General features: G+C 42.3%; 1 protein-coding gene across 5 annotated transcripts in view; it reads right to left on the bottom strand.

Annotated features, from left to right (window-relative positions):
• Positions 1-17494, bottom strand: part of septin2 (septin 2) — a 54752-nt gene that overhangs the window by 30379 nt on the left and 6879 nt on the right. For all 5 annotated transcript variants that reach the window (XM_033031622.1, XM_033031621.1, XM_033031620.1 and 2 more), the window contains exons 2-6: positions 12427-12471; positions 4787-5003; positions 1705-1791; positions 916-1039; positions 117-251 (exon numbers count right to left, since the gene is read on the bottom strand). In XM_033031622.1, coding sequence (XP_032887513.1) covers positions 117-251; positions 916-1039; positions 1705-1791; positions 4787-5003; positions 12427-12471 — 608 coding nt within the window. The remainder of the gene's footprint in view (positions 1-116; positions 252-915; positions 1040-1704; positions 1792-4786; positions 5004-12426; positions 12472-17494) is intronic.

Genomic DNA, 17494 nt, shown 5'->3' with positions numbered 1-17494 from the left:
CATTTACAATTGCACAATGACTCTACAAGCCTTTCCACTTCAGTACTTCAGAAGGGCTCCTACAACAGTTGCCAGTAAATTGTATTTTGGTTTCCTGAATCAATAAATAAACTTACCCGTGACCAAAAGGAGAGATGAAATAAAAGCAGCAGTGGACCCGGTTATCAACAATGTGGCGTCTGTTCAATCCACTTTCATCGTGCAGGTAGCGCTCAAATTGCTCATCAATATAGGAAATAATTGTCTTAAAGCTGAAAAACAGAGAAAACAATCAACATACTGGTCTGGGACACAATCCAAATCTCAGCCCAAGGAACGTATCAAGTTGCTGGTATGATTGTGGAATACTGCATTAGACCTTCTTCTTCTTCTTGCGTATGACGTGCACGGCCTAAAGTTGTAGGACAACTTGTTCTATTTGATCTTATTTGATTGTGCACGCCGGGTTGATTGCATTCGTCGAAACAGGGCGGACCACGTGAAGGTTGCAATCTTCCACCCCTGCATTAGACCTGAAGAGCAATGTGTGAAGCAGAATCATATATAGCATGGAAACAGACCCTTTGACCACACTTGCTCACACCAACCAACACATCCCATCTACATTAGTCCCACCTGCTTGCGTTTGGCCCATATCACTCTAAACCCCTCCTCTCCATGCACACATCTTAAGCCAGTGTACATTTAAGTACACATTCAGTCATTGCATTTCCATTGTATTTAAAAAAGGCAATAACCAGAAAGCAGAAGTTATAAATATGCAGATGCAACGTTTACATTCGAGTAGCTGGAGATCCTGGAGTAGGTACACGATCAAAGCAGCAGATGTTCTGGGAATGCAAAGCTGCGATACATTGACCTGCCTAGCTATATTCAAAATTCAAACAAATATTAACGAAATTACAAATTACATACCAGTCCTGACTGTTGATGGCATCTCCATATCCTGGTGTGTCAACCACGGTGAGACGCAACTTCACTCCACGTTCTTCAATCTCCACAGTTGAAGCCTCAATTTGGACAGTTCTTTCAATTTTCTCTGAAATAAAAACAGGTACTTTCCAATCATGAAAATAAAATGCTGGAGTTACTTTTGCTACATAATTTTGGATTGATTACATAGGTAGGTGGCTTTTTTCCTCTGAAGCATTTCAGATGCAGCTTTACTGGAACTGCACAAGGGTGCAGGGTCTTTGGCAAGGTCCTGCTTGGTAGGCTCGTCAGGAAGGTTAGATCTCATGCGATCCATGCTGAGCTGGCCAAATAATACAAACTTGGCATGAGTTACAGAGTGGTAGTGGATGATTTGTCTTCAGATTGGAGGCTTATGGCCAGTTGTGCATCGTAGGTGCCATTTTCACTGTTGTTTGTCATCTGCATTTGTGATTCACTAATTGCAAGTATGACACTCCCCCCCCCCCCCCCCCCCCTCTCTCTCTCTCTCTCTCTCTCTCTCTCTCTCTCTCTCTCTCTCTCTCTCTCTCTCTCTCTCTCTCTCTCTCTTTCCCACTCCTGATTTCAATACCATGCTTAATGTGCAGAATAAGTTGTTTGAATTCTGCCTGGATCTTAAAATTCCACATTATTAATTGACATTAAAACTATACAGCTACTATGGTTTGCTTTGAACTCCAGTCTGTGGTTTATTACTGATTTATATGCCACCAAAACAGTTTGTATTTTGAATTATACAATTAATGTTACCTGCAGCTCCGGGAATAATTCTCTCAGGGTACAGATCAGTCAGGAAGAGGCTATTAATATGTGTTGATTTCCCCAGACCAGACTCACCTGCAAAGAGAATTACATCAAAATACACTACCATGAGCTGTTCATACTAATATATGTCATTTTCAACATTTTCATACATTCATAAATGCAGTTAAGATTCACTACTTGACTACTTGAAAGGAAATAAAGGAACAAAATAATTTTAATAAGAATTTTAATATCAACAGGTCACTGCAAACAAAAAATCTTCTGGTGGCTAAAAGTTCTACAACAAATTATATCAAAGTGAAGCTCAAGACCAAATGAAAACTATTCATACCTAAACACCATTTGTCAAAGATTTCCAAACTGCAAAGATGGCTTGTTTTGTCATTCTAGTGCCCCCCTGGATGAAACTGGAAACAGTATAACTGAATAAAAATCATGCTTGTAGTCAAATTAAGCGCTGGACTAAATCAGGTCAGACAGCATTTCTGGAGAACATGGAAAAGCGACGTTTTGGGTTAGAACGTTTTGATGATTCTTCGAACTGAATCAATCTGATGGATATGTCAGATCTTCAATCTGATTGAATCAGTGAAGAAAGATCCCAACTCAAAACATCACATATCCATGTTCTCCAGAGATGGTGACTGACCTGCCAGGTTACTCCAGTACTTCGGTGTCTTTTTTTGTAAACCAGCATTTTAGGCCTTGTTTCCTCATGCTTGCAGCCAAAAGTTTAAAAACTGTTATCACAGAATAGAAGCAGACTGCATTTCCAGTATGATCCCACATTTGGAGGTTGCCATGTACAGGGATGGATAATGATCTGTGAAGTTCAGAGAACATCAAGAGAATATAAGGAGATTGATAATGACTTAACTGAAGGATGAACCTCCAGCATTGAACATGCATAAAATGAAACCTTCAATATGAAATATAGGTCAAGGTAGCAAGGTTACAATCTCTCAGTTTCACTAAGTGGCAATAATAAATTGGGAAGCCTGCTTTATTAAAACCCAAGGTCTCAGTGGCCTAATGAATTGGAGACAACAATGCAGCCATCTGGCTGTGGTGAAATAAAAAACAAATAATGGACCTCTCTCTCTCTATCAGATATCTCCAGTGATATTCAAGGTAGTACACTAATCAAAGGTAGCTTGAAGCCTAGGATAAGATAGGGAAACACCAATGGAATCAAATTTGGTCATGATAATTCTATCAACTTTCATGAGTAATCCATTCCAAGCATTGTATTGGATTGGCTCAGAAAAGATATGACACAACTGAAGTAGAAAATTAAGGCAATACTCTGGTAGACAACAGTCCAGCTGCAATTGGATAAAGATGAAAAAAATTTGTGCCAGATCTGGACAGGACTAATAATATGGTACCATCTCACTAGAGAATAGGAAGAATTGGAGGGAAATGGTCTTGGAAACAGAATTTTAACTTCTTACTAAATTTTGGAACACCACAGGAAACTAGGATTACACAGAACTTGTAATTTATAAGGAGGGGCCCCAAATCTGGAACAAAAGATACAAGTCCGACCAAAACTAATCGCCTCATGTCTCGACAGGTAATATACTGATCACAGTATTAGTGTTCGCAATTAAGAATTGGAATAAAGCTAAGTATACCTTTCACCAATTATCAGTGGCAAGTGTCCTTAATACAAGTGTGAATTAAGCACAACATGCCATAACAAAAGTTGATGTGATTCATTGACTATATGGAGCACCACAAATTCAATATAAAACAGGATTTTAAACATCTCAGAAGGTACACAAAATTGCTGGGGAAACTCAGCGGGTGCAGCAGCATCTATGGAGCGAAGGAAATAGGCGACGTTTCGGGCCGAAACCCTTCTTCAGACTGATGGGGGGTGGGGAAAGAAAGAAGGAAAAAGGGAGGAGGAGGAGGAGCCCGAGGGCGGGCGGATGGGAGGGTGGGAGGAGACAGCTAGAGGGTGAAGGAAGGGGAGGAGACAGCACAGGCTAGCCAAATTGGGGGAATTCAATGTTGATGCCATAAGGACGCAAGGACCTCATACTGACAGCTAGCGATGAAGCAATTTGATATCATCTTCAGTTGCGTAGTTGCCTATGTGGCAAGATTAATTGAGATACAGTTCATAGCACCTTCTACATACCCCAATCTTAGATTCTTGCCATCAACAATGAGAGACTAAAAGTAAAATTATTGAAATACATAAAAAACATAACTGGGAGGTTAAGCTGTAGATAATCAGTATTTGTCCCCGAGTGGAAATGTCAAATACAAGATTCATAGGTGTAAGGTAAGAGGGGAGAAAACCTAAGGAGATTTGTGGCACGCTTTTGTTCACAGAGTGGTCTGTGCCTGGACACAGTTAGGAGAAGTAGTGGAAGCACATTTGATAACAATATTTAAGAGGAATTTTGAGAAACAGGGAATGGAAAATCGTGTGCAGATTTTAATTTGACATCATGTCAGTACACACATTTTGGGCCAAAGGGCCTGTTCCTGTGCTGCACTGTTCTATGTTCTAAAATGATTATTGGATTCATATTGTCTGGAAAACTACAATCACTTGCACATCAGAAAATATGCAACTGAACGACACAAATGAGCAAAGGATTTTGGGACACATGTGTAATCATTGAACTAACATTGCAGGACAGCAAGAGCATGAATTATAAAGACAATTCTAAAATCCATTTTTATTTAGATGATTTGTTTTAGCAATATAATGTTCTAAGTCTGTAGAATTATTGGCAATTACCACTTTTTCACTGTTGCAATGGTTTGTAAAGCAGGAGGAAAAACTAAGTGTGAAATAAAGCAAGGGAAAGACAAGGATAAAAATAAAAATAATGAACATTATGCTATTGCATATATACTTCTCATTCTCCATTAGTGCTTGTAAAAGGTGTATTCAAATTCTACATGAACTGCAACATTCTTTAATGTTAAAATATGAAACACCTAGTGGCTAGAAATGCAATCAGCTCTGAACAATGACAACACTAACCTATTCAGAGTTGAAAGGTATTTTAATTTTTTTGAATGCATTTTTGATAATACTTACCAACTACCATGAGTGTAAATTCAAATCCTTTCTTCACAGATTTACGATGCACCTGATTAGGAAGATTTGCAAATCCCACATACCCAGGAGTCTCAGGATTTGTGAACTGGGCTTGCTGCTGCTGCTGCTGCTGTTGTTGTTGCTGCTGTTGTTGTTGCTGCTGTTGTTGTTGCTGCTGTTGCTGCTGTAAAAGTTGTTGCTGTTGCTGTTGCAGCATCTAAAGCAAATAAATGAGCAGAAAATTAGAAATTCATTTATTTCCATGAACTCTGAACATTCATTTTCACATAATTAGGATGCAGAAATAATTTCTATCTGCCCTGAGCTAAATTCCCATGAAATTCATAAATTGACAAACTGAGCTTGAGGTAGGGTGGTGAATGGGACAAACAGCTAAATATTTCTGATCAGTGAACATCCATTCCTTATGAATTTGGATAGAATTATGTCCCATCTCCTCAATGGTACAAAAATCGAACAATACATACATAAATACATACATACAGCGCTCCCTCAGAGGACCTCAAGAAATGCTTGTGAATAGAAATAGGTTTTAAGTCTAGACTTAAAGGAGTCGATGGAGGGGGCAGTTCTGATGAGAAGAGGGATGCTGTTCCACAGTCTAGGTGCTGCAACCACAAAAGCGCGGTTGCCCCCGAGCTTAAACCTGGACTGCGGGATAGTCAGTAGCCCCAAGTCGGCCGACCTGAGGGACCTGGAGGTAGAATGGTGGGTTAGCAGATTTTTGATATAGGTGGGGGCAATCCCATTAAGGGTTTTGGATACATATAGGAGGAGCTTGAAATTGATTCTGTACCGTATTGGGAGCCAGTGGAGAGAGGCCAGAATCGGGGTGATGTGGTCCCTTTTACGGGTACCTGTCAGAAGTCTCGCTGCGGCCTTTTGGACCAATTGCAGGCTGGACAGGGATGATTGGCTGATGCCAGTATCTGGGGAGTTGCAGTAATCAAGGCAGGAGGAGATAAATGCGTGGATGATCTTTACAAGGTCGTCGAATTGGAGGAATGGTTTGATTTTAGCTATCGTGCGAAGCTGGATGAAGCTAACTTTTACCACAGCATTGACTTGTTTGTCAAACTTCAATGCGGTCAAATATCACGCCAAAGTTTTTGACGTGCGGTTTGAGTAAGGAGGTTAGGCTTCCAAGGCTGCCTGCTATCGTTTTGATGGGGTCCGAGGGACTGAGTAGGATGACCTCAGACTTGCTCGCGTTTAGTTGGAGGATGTTCTGCGCCATCCAACACTTTATATCCTCGAGGCACTGCATAAGGCTGAGTAGATTTGATCCGTTGTTGGGTTTCAGGGGGAGATAGAGCTGTGATTCGTCTGAGGGGGGGAGGGACTATAAAACCCAGAAGTGTGGGCGTGGCTCAGTCTCTGCAAGATGGAGGAGTGAGAGGTCACGACTCGCTGTCTTTGTTGGCCTTGCACCCTGCTTGAAATGGTATGAAACTGCACTTGAATTTGGTGGCCTTGCACCCTGATTGAAATGGAATTTCAAGGAATAACCGTGAGTCAACTGCCAGCCCACCAGCCGTGAGTGAGTGAGCTGCCAGCACAACAGGCTTGAGTGGCTGAGCCGCCAGCCCAAGAATCCATTCGGCCCACAATGTCCATACTAGCCCTCTGGAAACCAGTCCCTTCAGCCACAACATCCATACTAGCGCTCCAGAAAGCACCCCCCCCCCCCTCCCCACTGGCCACCAATATTGGAATTGGTGGAGGGGTGGAATATTGCGTTGGGGGTCCAGCTCTCCCGTGACCCAACGGGTCCCACTTAGCCTAGTACAATACTAAATAATAGATTTGAGTGTCTTGACATTTGCTGGCACAAGATGTGGCAGGAGCTTTCTCAAACATTTGTGTGGCACCTTAAATAATGGTGTTCCACGTTTTCTTACCCGTCGTAAATAAATGCAGGCTAAGTGGTGTTTAAATCATTTTAGGTTTTATAAAGGAAACACTTTAAGCCATTAAGGCTGCCTGGTTTCTGCAACTCCTTTGGAGTGGCTATTTGTACAGCAAGCCACTGGTGACCCTGAACCACTGATACTGACAGTGCTGTATTTAGTGACAGTAGAAATAGTGCCACTGCCCCTGAACATTAAGATAACATGTTTGAAATGGAAGAGACCCCCATTTTAAAAACGTGCTTTTCCTGGATTCCCTGAAGCCGTGCTGAATTGAATGTGGTCTTTCAGTGAATACCAACCAAACTTGCCTTTCCCAGGATATTCCACACCTGCATGCATGTTTACATTACCTACAAAATCCTGGTCCTCACCTACAAAGCCCTCCCCCATCTGCCCCCCCCCCATATCTCACTGACCTCCTCTACCCCTACCAACCCTCACAGTCCCTCAGATCCACATCAGCCGGTCTCCTCTCCATTCCCAAGTCCAACCTCCGCAGTTTTGGGGACAGAGCCTTCTCCAGGGCAGCTCCCAGGCTCTGGAACTCCCTCCCCCAACTGATCCGCAATTCCGTGTTCCTCACCATCTTCCAGTCCCGCCTCAAGACCCATCTCTTCACCTCTGCCTATCCTTAGCCCCACGTCCCCCTCCCTTTTCATCTGTGCATGAATTGCCTCATATTGTGTTTTGAATTGAATTCTGTCTTTAATTTGTGTACTAGTCATGTCTCTACTATTTATTTCATTCCCCTTACATGTTTTTCCTCTACCTGCTAAATTTTTGTAAGGTGTCCTTGAGACTCTTGAAAGGCGCCCATAAATAAAATTTATTATTATTATTACGTTGTTACGTTGTCAAAGTTGTTATGAGGGATTTTGGCAGAAACCAAAATGAACATTGATGAAGAATGGGTGACATGAGTACCCATCAGATTTGAGATGGTCAATTGAAACTTTTTTTTTTGACACATCTGCTATTCCCTTTTACAGTTGCACTGATATTTTTGCTCTTTTCCCATATCGGAAGTGGCGGCGCTGGTAAACGGCTGCGGCTCGCCTGTAGTCCGTTTGTCTTTACTTTTTTATGTTGGTTTTTTTCCGTTTTGTCTAGGTAGTTTTTGTTTTTTAGGTTGTGTTTATGTGGGGGGGGGGGTGGGGGGTTGAAACGGGGCTTGCTGCCTCTCTCTTCGGGGGAATACGACTTTTTTTATCGTATCCCCCTTCTCTGCCTCCGTCTGCGCTGAGGCCTAATGGCGGAGCTGGCGACCTCGAGACTCCGGAGGCAGAGCCTGTCAGGACTCGCCCTGGGCTCGCTCCCGTGAGGGCGGCCCAGCTCGGGGCTGGAACGGCGCTCCCGTGAGGGCGGCCCAGCTCGGGGCTGGAACGGCGCTCTCGTCGGAGTGGCCCAGCCCGAGGGAGGAACGGCGCTCCCGTCGGAGTGGCCCAGCCCGAGGGAGGAACGGCGCTCCCGTCGGAGTGGCCCAGCTCGAGGGAGGAACGGCCCTCACGTGAGGGCGACCCGGCTAGGGGCTGGAACGGTGCTCCGGTGGCTGGGACGGCGTTCTGGCGGCTATGACCCGAGTCCGGGGTTCAGCCGCGGGCTAGCGGCTGCGTCCACTGGACTGGAGGGCGGCAGCTTCGACCACCCCGGGCCGCGGTGTTTGAGCCGGCCCGTTGCGGGGTTCGGTGAGCCGTGGGACTGTTTGTACCATCGCCCGGTGGGGAATCGCCTCAGCGCAGAGGGAGAAGAGGAGGGAAGAGACTGCAGCCCTAAGATTTTTGCCTCCACCACAGTGAGGAGGTGCTTGGAGGACTCACTGTGGTGGTGTTAATTTGTGTTTATTGTTGTTATTATTGTATGATTGTATGTATGACTGCAGGCACGAAATTTTGTTCAGACCGTAAGGTCTGAATGACAATAAAGGCATTCAATTCAATTCAATATCATTTAATACCCCCTGCGATTAAGTTCACAGACCTTTCCCCAATTTATTTCCTCTAGTTCCCACCCAATTTCTTCCAGCCAAGATACTTTTGGAAAAAAAACAGCAACGCAAAATTTTCAAGTTCTAATGTCGGGGCCCATATGTTAACTGCCTTCTCTGCTCCTCGATGATGCACAACTGGAGTATCATTATTTTCTGGTCATGATTTTATTATTTTGCATCTACTTGGTGGGATATATTTACATAAAACTAAATATTTACATAAAAGAGCATATTTGTACTTCTTTTATTGGCCACCAGTTCCAAATTTGTTAATATCAGTAAAAAGCATTTTCGATAATTTGGCAAAAGAACTACAACACAGCAAAACATAATTAAATCACTTTTTTGGAAAGATCAACAATGACAAATGAATTATTAATATGGTGATAAAACATAAACATTCTGCTACAGTAGAGAAGAAACTAAATTAACAGAACTTTGCAATAAACAAAGCAAAGAGCTAACTATCCAACTGGACATTAGCCAAGATCCAGGCAATCTCAAAGCAAAAGAAAAACATCTAAAAATTATCATGGGACCAAAACAAATCTCAGACTAGATCAATGCAGTTGACAATTTACAATGGTAAAAATACCCCTTTTGACTTTTAATCGTGAGCATTTCCCCCATGTGCAGTATTGGTATGTTTAAGAAGGAATTGCAAATGCTGGTTTAAACTGAAGATAGACACAAAATGGTGGTGTAACAGCGGGACAGGCAGCATCTCTAGAGAGAAGGAATGGGTGACATTTCGGGTTGAGACACAGCTGGTTTGCACATTCTTCAGATAGTAATACAAATTCTTTCTCCAGATGGCCACTTTTCTTCTGTTATAATGCAAGCCATTAAGTTAAAAACTAAAAATGTAAGAGTATATCTACATTGTTTCATAAGCTAGGGTACTGTCTGTTTCACCTCCACCCCATTGAAATTTGTATATGGAACTACAATGCTGAGCACTATATTGTGCACTCTATCTTCCCCTTTGCTTTATCTACAATACTTGAGTTTGACTTTATTTTATTGTATGGTATAACTGATAGTATGCAAAATAAAGCTTTTCACACATGACAATAATAAACTTAAACGTTTTTTAAAATTTCACACAATGGATAGGATTCTCACTTCTGGGTCAGTATACAGTAAAACTCTGATACGTTGAATACTGATTTTCCGGCACCCTCTGTTTCCGAAACTTTCTGGATTATCCGTTTTTCTGGACCATCAGAGGTCACGTGATAATGAAACAACAATACACCCCTGGCCTGCTAATGACCCTCCCCAGTGTCTTTAAAGCACCATGGAGTGCCAGAAACTTAAATAAAACAAATATAAAATGAATGTGAATGGAATGACCTGCCGACCCATCCTCGATTCCCATCACCCACCATTTAGGCCATTTAGAGCATCGGCTGCCGACACCATCTCCCACTCACAAAGTGCACCAGTGAGCCCTGCTTCGTGCACCGCACCTTACAGTGGCTCACGTTGTGGGCCAGACAAAACTGCACCCGAACACTTCCAATTACACACACAGGAACAGTCATGATCAAAACCAAAAAGCACATCTGCTATTTCTGGCAAACCATTACTTATCCTGCTTTTTAGATTAGAGGGCTTTAGGCATTTGCTGGAGCGCACAAAAGGCGAGGAGAGACCTGATAAAAATGTATATATTTATGAGGTGCAGATAGGGTAGACAGAATCTATATCCCCAGGGTAGAAATATCAAATACTCAAGGGCAAAGCTTTAAGGCGAGAGAGGAAAGGTAAAGATGCGCAGAGTAATTTTTTAAAAAGAGTGATAGGTGCCTGGAACTTGCTGTCAGAGTGATAACCGAAGCAGATATGATAGTGGGATTTAAACAGCTTTTAGATAGGCACACAAATATGAAAGGAATAGAGGGACATGGATCACAAGCAAACAGAAGGGATTAATCTAACCTTGCATCATATTCAAGAAAGTTCTTGAGTCGAAGAGCTTGTTCTGCTATACTATAGATGGACACAAAAAGCTGGAGTAACTCAGCGGGTCGGACAGCATCTCTGGAGAAATGGAATAGGTGATGTTTTCTGCGGTACTATGTTCTTTCTCAATCTGCAATCTTGAAGGTGGCTCAGAATACCAAACCAGCAAAATTGAACGACAGCTTAAAACTCTCGATTCCAGCACTTTTGGGATCCGAGGTGCCAGACCACAGAAGAGCCCCACTGCCTACCATCTTCTTCCTCTGAGCACGACAGGTATTGGCATTCCCTGCCTTACGCCAGGGTTTTGAGAACTGTCTATAACCCAACATTTCTGCAGGTTTCAAAATTATTTCGGCTGATATCACAAACGTTGTACAGGTAGATTAATTAGCAAGAGATTACTAGAGTTAATTTTAGATCTCAGTGAAACTAATCAGTAATCAGCAATAGATCCTACTTCCAAGAATTCAAATAACTTCATGGCCTTGGCCCATCTATTCTTTAACATCTACAGCCCGACAGTCCTTTGTCCTTTAAACTTTGAGCCTCTTGAACAATCTCCTCGCACCCCCTTTCCTTTGCCTCACATTAATAACTCTGCATTCAGAATTCCATGCCTTAGCACATTTCCTGACTCTGCTCCCTCAAAGCCAATATGAGGAGACATTTATCTGGTCTGGAATGTAGTACTTGACTGCATAGTGAAGCATTCCAAACAGATATGTAACTATTTGAAAACAATCACAGAACCATTGAGCAAGTCGAGTGCAGCGAGGGGAAACCAAATGAATAAGTCTCTTAAAAAATGACCATAGATAAAATATGCCAGACTATATAATTGCAATATTTCATAAATCTCAATTCCACAAACAGATCATTGATAAAGTTTTCTAATTCCTCGTTTTGGTTCAGCATATATTTATCTGCTCATTGCATAATGTAGAGAGATGAATGTTCTAGTCAAAATAGAAATGCAATTTGTTAGATTAAGTTCAAAGACTGTTTTAGTTTGGATATACGGTGTGGAAACCAACCTTTCAGCAACCAAGTCCACACCGACCATCAATCACCCGTTCACTAGTTCTATCCTACACACCAAGGACACTTTACAGAAGCCAATTCATCTTCCCAACATGCACATCTTAGCAATGTGGTAGGAAACTGGGGCACCAGGAGAAAACCCATGAAGTCACAGGGAGAACGTGCACGCTCCGTACAGACAGCACCCGGAGTCACGTCGATTCTGGGTCTCTGGCGCCGTAAAGCAGCAACTCTACCACAGTGCCACCAGTTGTTTTTTCAGTTGAATAATGAAAAAAGATTTTGCCTAATTCACCTACTGTACTTCAATTACAAAAACACCAACAATTCCACTGAACATCTACTCATGCTGTCTTTAAACAAGTTGTCAACCCATCCACTCCCCAGCACATCAGTATTACCTCCAACTATCCTTGAAGATATACCGAGAAACTTTAGTCATATTCAATCACTGCCCAATACATTTGAAATTGATTTATTTCCACTGTCCCAGCCCTCCCTCCCCCACACTATGCAAGTAGAAGAGTAATCTCTATACTGTACATCAGAGATAAAGCAAGCTGCCACAAAATATTACGGCCACCATAAAGCTGGCCAGTGCCTGCCACTATTACTTCTGAATTACTCCACTAAACGTCATCAGAGTGCACATAATTGTAAAATAGTGAAAATAAATAATACATAATCATTTATGCAATTATGCTTACCTTGAACTTGTCTGAAGACTGTGACATGATGCAAATAATTCTCACCTGAAAAAACAAAGCTACAATGAAGACACCAACAAAACAAAAGCCACGAGCAAACTGCAAACATTGCCCTCCTCGCAACCAGTCAGGACAATTTTAATTATATAAGCAATTCAAGAAAAAAGGGTAAAAAATAACTCTGTTCATTAAAATGGCAATTTAACCTATCCATCTGACAAAACAAGCCTCGATAGATGCCCTCGTCAGATTTAAGAACAAGTTTTTCCCCACACAGCGTGCTTCAGGTGATTTTACCTGGAACACGCTGCTAGAGATGGAAGTAGTTGTTCCTATCACAATATTTTAAGCAGTTGGACAGGTACGGTGCAGATAAATATGACTCGGGTCCAGGAAAATATATTTAGTGGCATCGGGTCAGCATAGACAAGGCAGGCAAAAGGGCCTGTTTCTATGCTGCACAACTCCTTGATTCTCCATGTTCCAACTGCTGAGTAAAAATGCATGTAGGATTTTTCTAGCAACTAACAGGATGAAGTAATTTTGCTGTGAAATGAGATGACATTTTAAAACAAACCACTGCTGGCATAGTTTGGCAAGGCCTTGTCCACATTCAACACAGTTGAAGTGCAAGTGATCCTTCTAAACAAATCTGATGATAGACATTCTATGTTCAAGTTCAAGTGAGTTTATTGTCATGCGTCCCTATATAGGACAATGAAATTCTTGCTTTGCTTAAACACACAGAAAATAGTAGGCATTTACTACAAAACAGATAAATGTGTCCATATACCATGATATAAATATATACACACATGAATAAATAAACTGGTAGTGCAAATAACAGAAAGTGGTTGCTAATAATCAGAGTTTTGTCCGAGCCAGGTTTAATAGCCTGATGGCTGAGGGGAAGTAACTATTCCTGAACCTGGTTGTTGCAGTCTTCAGGCTCCTGTACCTTCTACCTGAAGGTAGCAGGGAGATGAGTGTGTGGCCAGGATGGTGTGGGTCTTTGATGATACTGCCAGCCTTTTTGAGGCAGCGACTGCGATAAATCCCCTCGATGGAAGGAAGGTCAGAGCCGATGATGGACTGGGCAGTGTTTACTACTTTTTGTAGTCTTTTCCTCTCCAGGGCGCTCAAATTGCCGAACCAAGCCACGATGCAACCGGTCAGCATGCTCTCGACTGTGCACCTGTAGAAGTTAGAGAGAGTCTTCCTTGACAATCCGACTCTCCGTAATCTTCTCAGGAAGTAGAGGCGCTGATGAGCTTTTTTGATAATTGCGTTAGTGTTCTCGGACCAGGAAAGATCTTCAGAGATGTGCACCCCCAGGAATTTGAAGTTCTTGACCCTTTCAACCATCGACCCGTTGATATAAATGGGGCTGTGGGTCCCCCTCCTACTCCTTCCAAAGTGTGCACCTCTATTCTAGACTCCAAGCATAATCCAGTCACTTTTAGTACTTTACAACTGAATTTATTTTCACATTTGGGCCCACCTACTAAATTCTCTGAAATGAATGAGATTTCATTCATTCTTAATCACCCATGACCATATTATATAGTTGATTCTTCAGGGAACGGGGGTTCCCCTCCCCTACTATAGATGAGGTTCTCACCAGGGTCTCTTCAATACCCCGTAACACTGTCCTCTCTCCCCATCCCCCCACTCGTAACAAGGGCAGTCCCCCTAGTCCTCACCTTCCACCCTACTAGCAGTCACATACAATAAATAATCCTCCATCATTTTCGCCACCTCCAACGTGACCCCACCACTTGCCACATCTTCCCATCTGCTCCCGTCTGCTTTCCGCAAAGACCGCTCCCTCCGTAACTCCCTGGTCAATTCGTCCCTTCCCACCCGTACCACCCCCTCTCTGGGCATTTTCCCTTGCAACGGCAAGAAATGGTACACTTGTCACTTTACCTCCCCCCGTGACTCCATTCAAGGACCCAAGCAGTCGTTCCAGGTGCGACAGAGGTTCACCTGCACCTCCTCCAACTTCATCTATTGCATCCGCTGCTCTAGATGTCAGCTGATCTACATCGGTGAGACCAAGCGAAGGCTTGGCGATCGCTTCGCCGAACACCTCCACAATAACCAACCTAATCTCCCAGTGGCTCAGCACTTCAACTACCCCTACCATTCCGAATCCGACCTTTCTGTCCTGGGCCTCCTCCATGGCCAGAGAGAGGACCACCGGAAATTGGAGGAGCAGCACCTCATATTTCGCTTGGGCAGTGTATACCCCAGCGGCATGAACATTGACTTCTCCAATTTCAGGTAGCCCTCACTGTCTCCTCCCCTTCTCAGCTCTCCCTCAGCCCTCTGGCTCCTCCTCTTCCATTCTTCTTCCCGTCACACCCCACCCTACATCAGTCTGAAGAAGGGTTTCGGCCCGAAATGTTGCCATTTCCTTCGCACCGTAGATGCTGCCGCACCCGCTGAGTTTCTCCAGCACTTTTGTCTACCTTATATAGTTTGCATTCGGTTTTCCTCCGAATGCTCCATATTCACCCATTCTCCAAGATGAGTGAGATGGTTGGTTAATTGGCCACTATAAATTGCCCTAATGTGTAGAACAGTCATAGAACCTGGAAGGTGCCAATGAAAATCTGGGCTGAAGGGATCAAGAGAAAGTTAGTGAGAGAATGGAACTGCTCTGAGAGTCAATGGACCTGTGGTCTCCTTTGACATCAAATGAAACATTAGAAGCTGGAACTTGCTAAACAAATGACCATTCTAGCTCTGTGGGAACTACTACTGTTGAAAACAGGATGCAGCAATAACAGTACGTCATTCTGTGTGTTTACTGGGAAGTTAATAAACTTTTAAAAAGTCAGGGGTAGTTTTCGAACATAACTATATGTAGATATACAGCACAACATGTGATATTACCTTCCCTAACCTGATGATTTGAGCAGTTGGATCATTCAACCTGAAACATCTACATAACTGATGCATTCCAACAATTAATGTGCAACAATTATATATCGAGCACTTACTTCAGTTAAAAAAAAATTTAAATACTCAGTGTTACACAAATTTACACTTCTGTAGCAACTTACAGATCTTCCTAACAATAAAAGCTATAAACTCAGCATTCACTTGCGTAAAAATGAGAGTCCTGGCCGCTAGAAATAAAATTACTTTCTGTAATAAAGTGCATGTGCATTTAAAAGGGGCTAATACTGGAATAGGAATACTTTATTGTCAAATGTGACTAAGCACAGCAAAATTCTTTGCCGCATACACAATGTATACAAACAGCAGCCACCTTTGGCTTTGACAAAGTTACGAAACACGCCGGCTCCTCCTCTTGTTGTCTCCCCCCCACCCACAGCGGTTCTCCCGGGTTTCTAGGCGGCGATCCGGGAGGAGTAGAGACCACAGCGCCTCAATAAAGGATCCGGTCTCGTTCCCTGCCCACAGCCGCGGCCCGTCGGGAAGCCTTCTGGCCGTGTGGGCCGTCGTAAGAGCACATCATGATTTGTGCATCCTAGACGCTAAATCCAAATTAATTTTGCATAGAACAATGCAGTGAATTGAATTTTTTTTTTAGTCCGGTGAATCTACATATTTCCAAGCTCTCCCTATGTCACACCAATATATATTTTACATTTTGAAGTTTTGTATCTAGAAAATATTTTTCCAAAAAATATTTTTTAAATGTGGGTTCAAGTGCTCATTGTTGAAAAGTAACGTTGCATTAGTTTAAAAAAGCAATAAGCAAAATGTTTTCAAGCAAACAAAACTGCAATGGCAGTTACTATCAAATTGCCAAAACCATTTCTATTTGTAGAAATTAGAAGCAGATGTTCAAACCATTTCCGTTCTAGTGAATACAAAAACATGCTGCTGATAGCTGGAAATAGTGTCATTTGAAGTCTCTAATTGGGCAAGTAATATAATTGGGGAAATAAAATTAAAGTATCAACCACTTCTGTGACCTGTGTGCCTCCTATCTAATTGTAGATAAAGATTAAAAAGTAATGAGCTTCAATGTGAGTTGACACCAGTTCTGTTTCTTTCCATGCAGCCTAGTAACCACAACCAACTCTTCAGACTTCACTGAAAAACACTATAGGTTTGAACAGATCTTTTAGAGCTTTTGCTATGCAAGACCAGAATGATCAATATATTAGTTCTTTCGCAGCATTCAGATCAAAAGAAAACTAAACATAATCTCTCTATTTTTTATTTGGTCATTTATTATTTTCGAATTCAAATACAATTCATAATTCAAAAAGCTCTATTGTCAACATAAAGCCATTTTGCAGACTTTGTATTCCAGCGCAATGAAACCCGAATGTAACTTGAGCTTGGCCACAAGATACAGATGCTTCAACTATTTAGCATGTTGTTTCTAAAATAGTGCTAGACAGTAAAGCACCGATTCTATATACTGTGTGTGAGTGACAGACAAAGCAATGTTACATTTTTTTATGTAATGAAAACAAAGTCACACCATCCGCATTGACATGCAAAATATCTAAAGGCCAACAGCCTAGAGCAAAATACTGCAGGAAAAACAATTGGTTTTCCCAGCCTCAGAAACAAGAGCTTGGAGTGAGGCCACATGGTGAAAAAATCTTGGATTTACCAAATGTTCACAGAAACACCAAACAAGCAAAATAGTATGTACACAAAAAAGCTGGAGAAACTCAATGGGTGCAGCAGCATCTATGGAGCGAAGGAAATAGGCAACGTTTCGGGCTGAAACCCTTCTTCAGACCCATAGCATTGGGTACCCATAGTAAGCAAAATAGTGTTGCAGGATGAAGTGAAAGGTATTTAAAACCATGGTTTAAGAGAGAAAGGAAGATTTGAAGGAACCCCAGGACCGAGACAGCTGACAGCAGATGCCAGTAAGAGATTAGAGATGTTGAAGGTAAAAAAGACCAGAAACCACTGTAGCATTAGAACAGGCTTGGGATGGAGAGGTGCAAGGGAGGACGAACACGAGAATATTAAACGAGAGTAATTCCAAGAAACCAATCTGAACAAATATGATGCTGCAAACTCACAAGCTTCTTTCTCTCTCTAATCATTCTTCACATTCATA

This window comes from Amblyraja radiata, chromosome 13 (genome assembly GCF_010909765.2).
Source record: "Amblyraja radiata isolate CabotCenter1 chromosome 13, sAmbRad1.1.pri, whole genome shotgun sequence".
Lineage (NCBI taxonomy): Eukaryota > Metazoa > Chordata > Chondrichthyes > Rajiformes > Rajidae > Amblyraja > Amblyraja radiata.
Note: the sequence above shows the minus strand (reverse complement) of the source record. Positions and strands in the feature narration are given on the sequence as shown.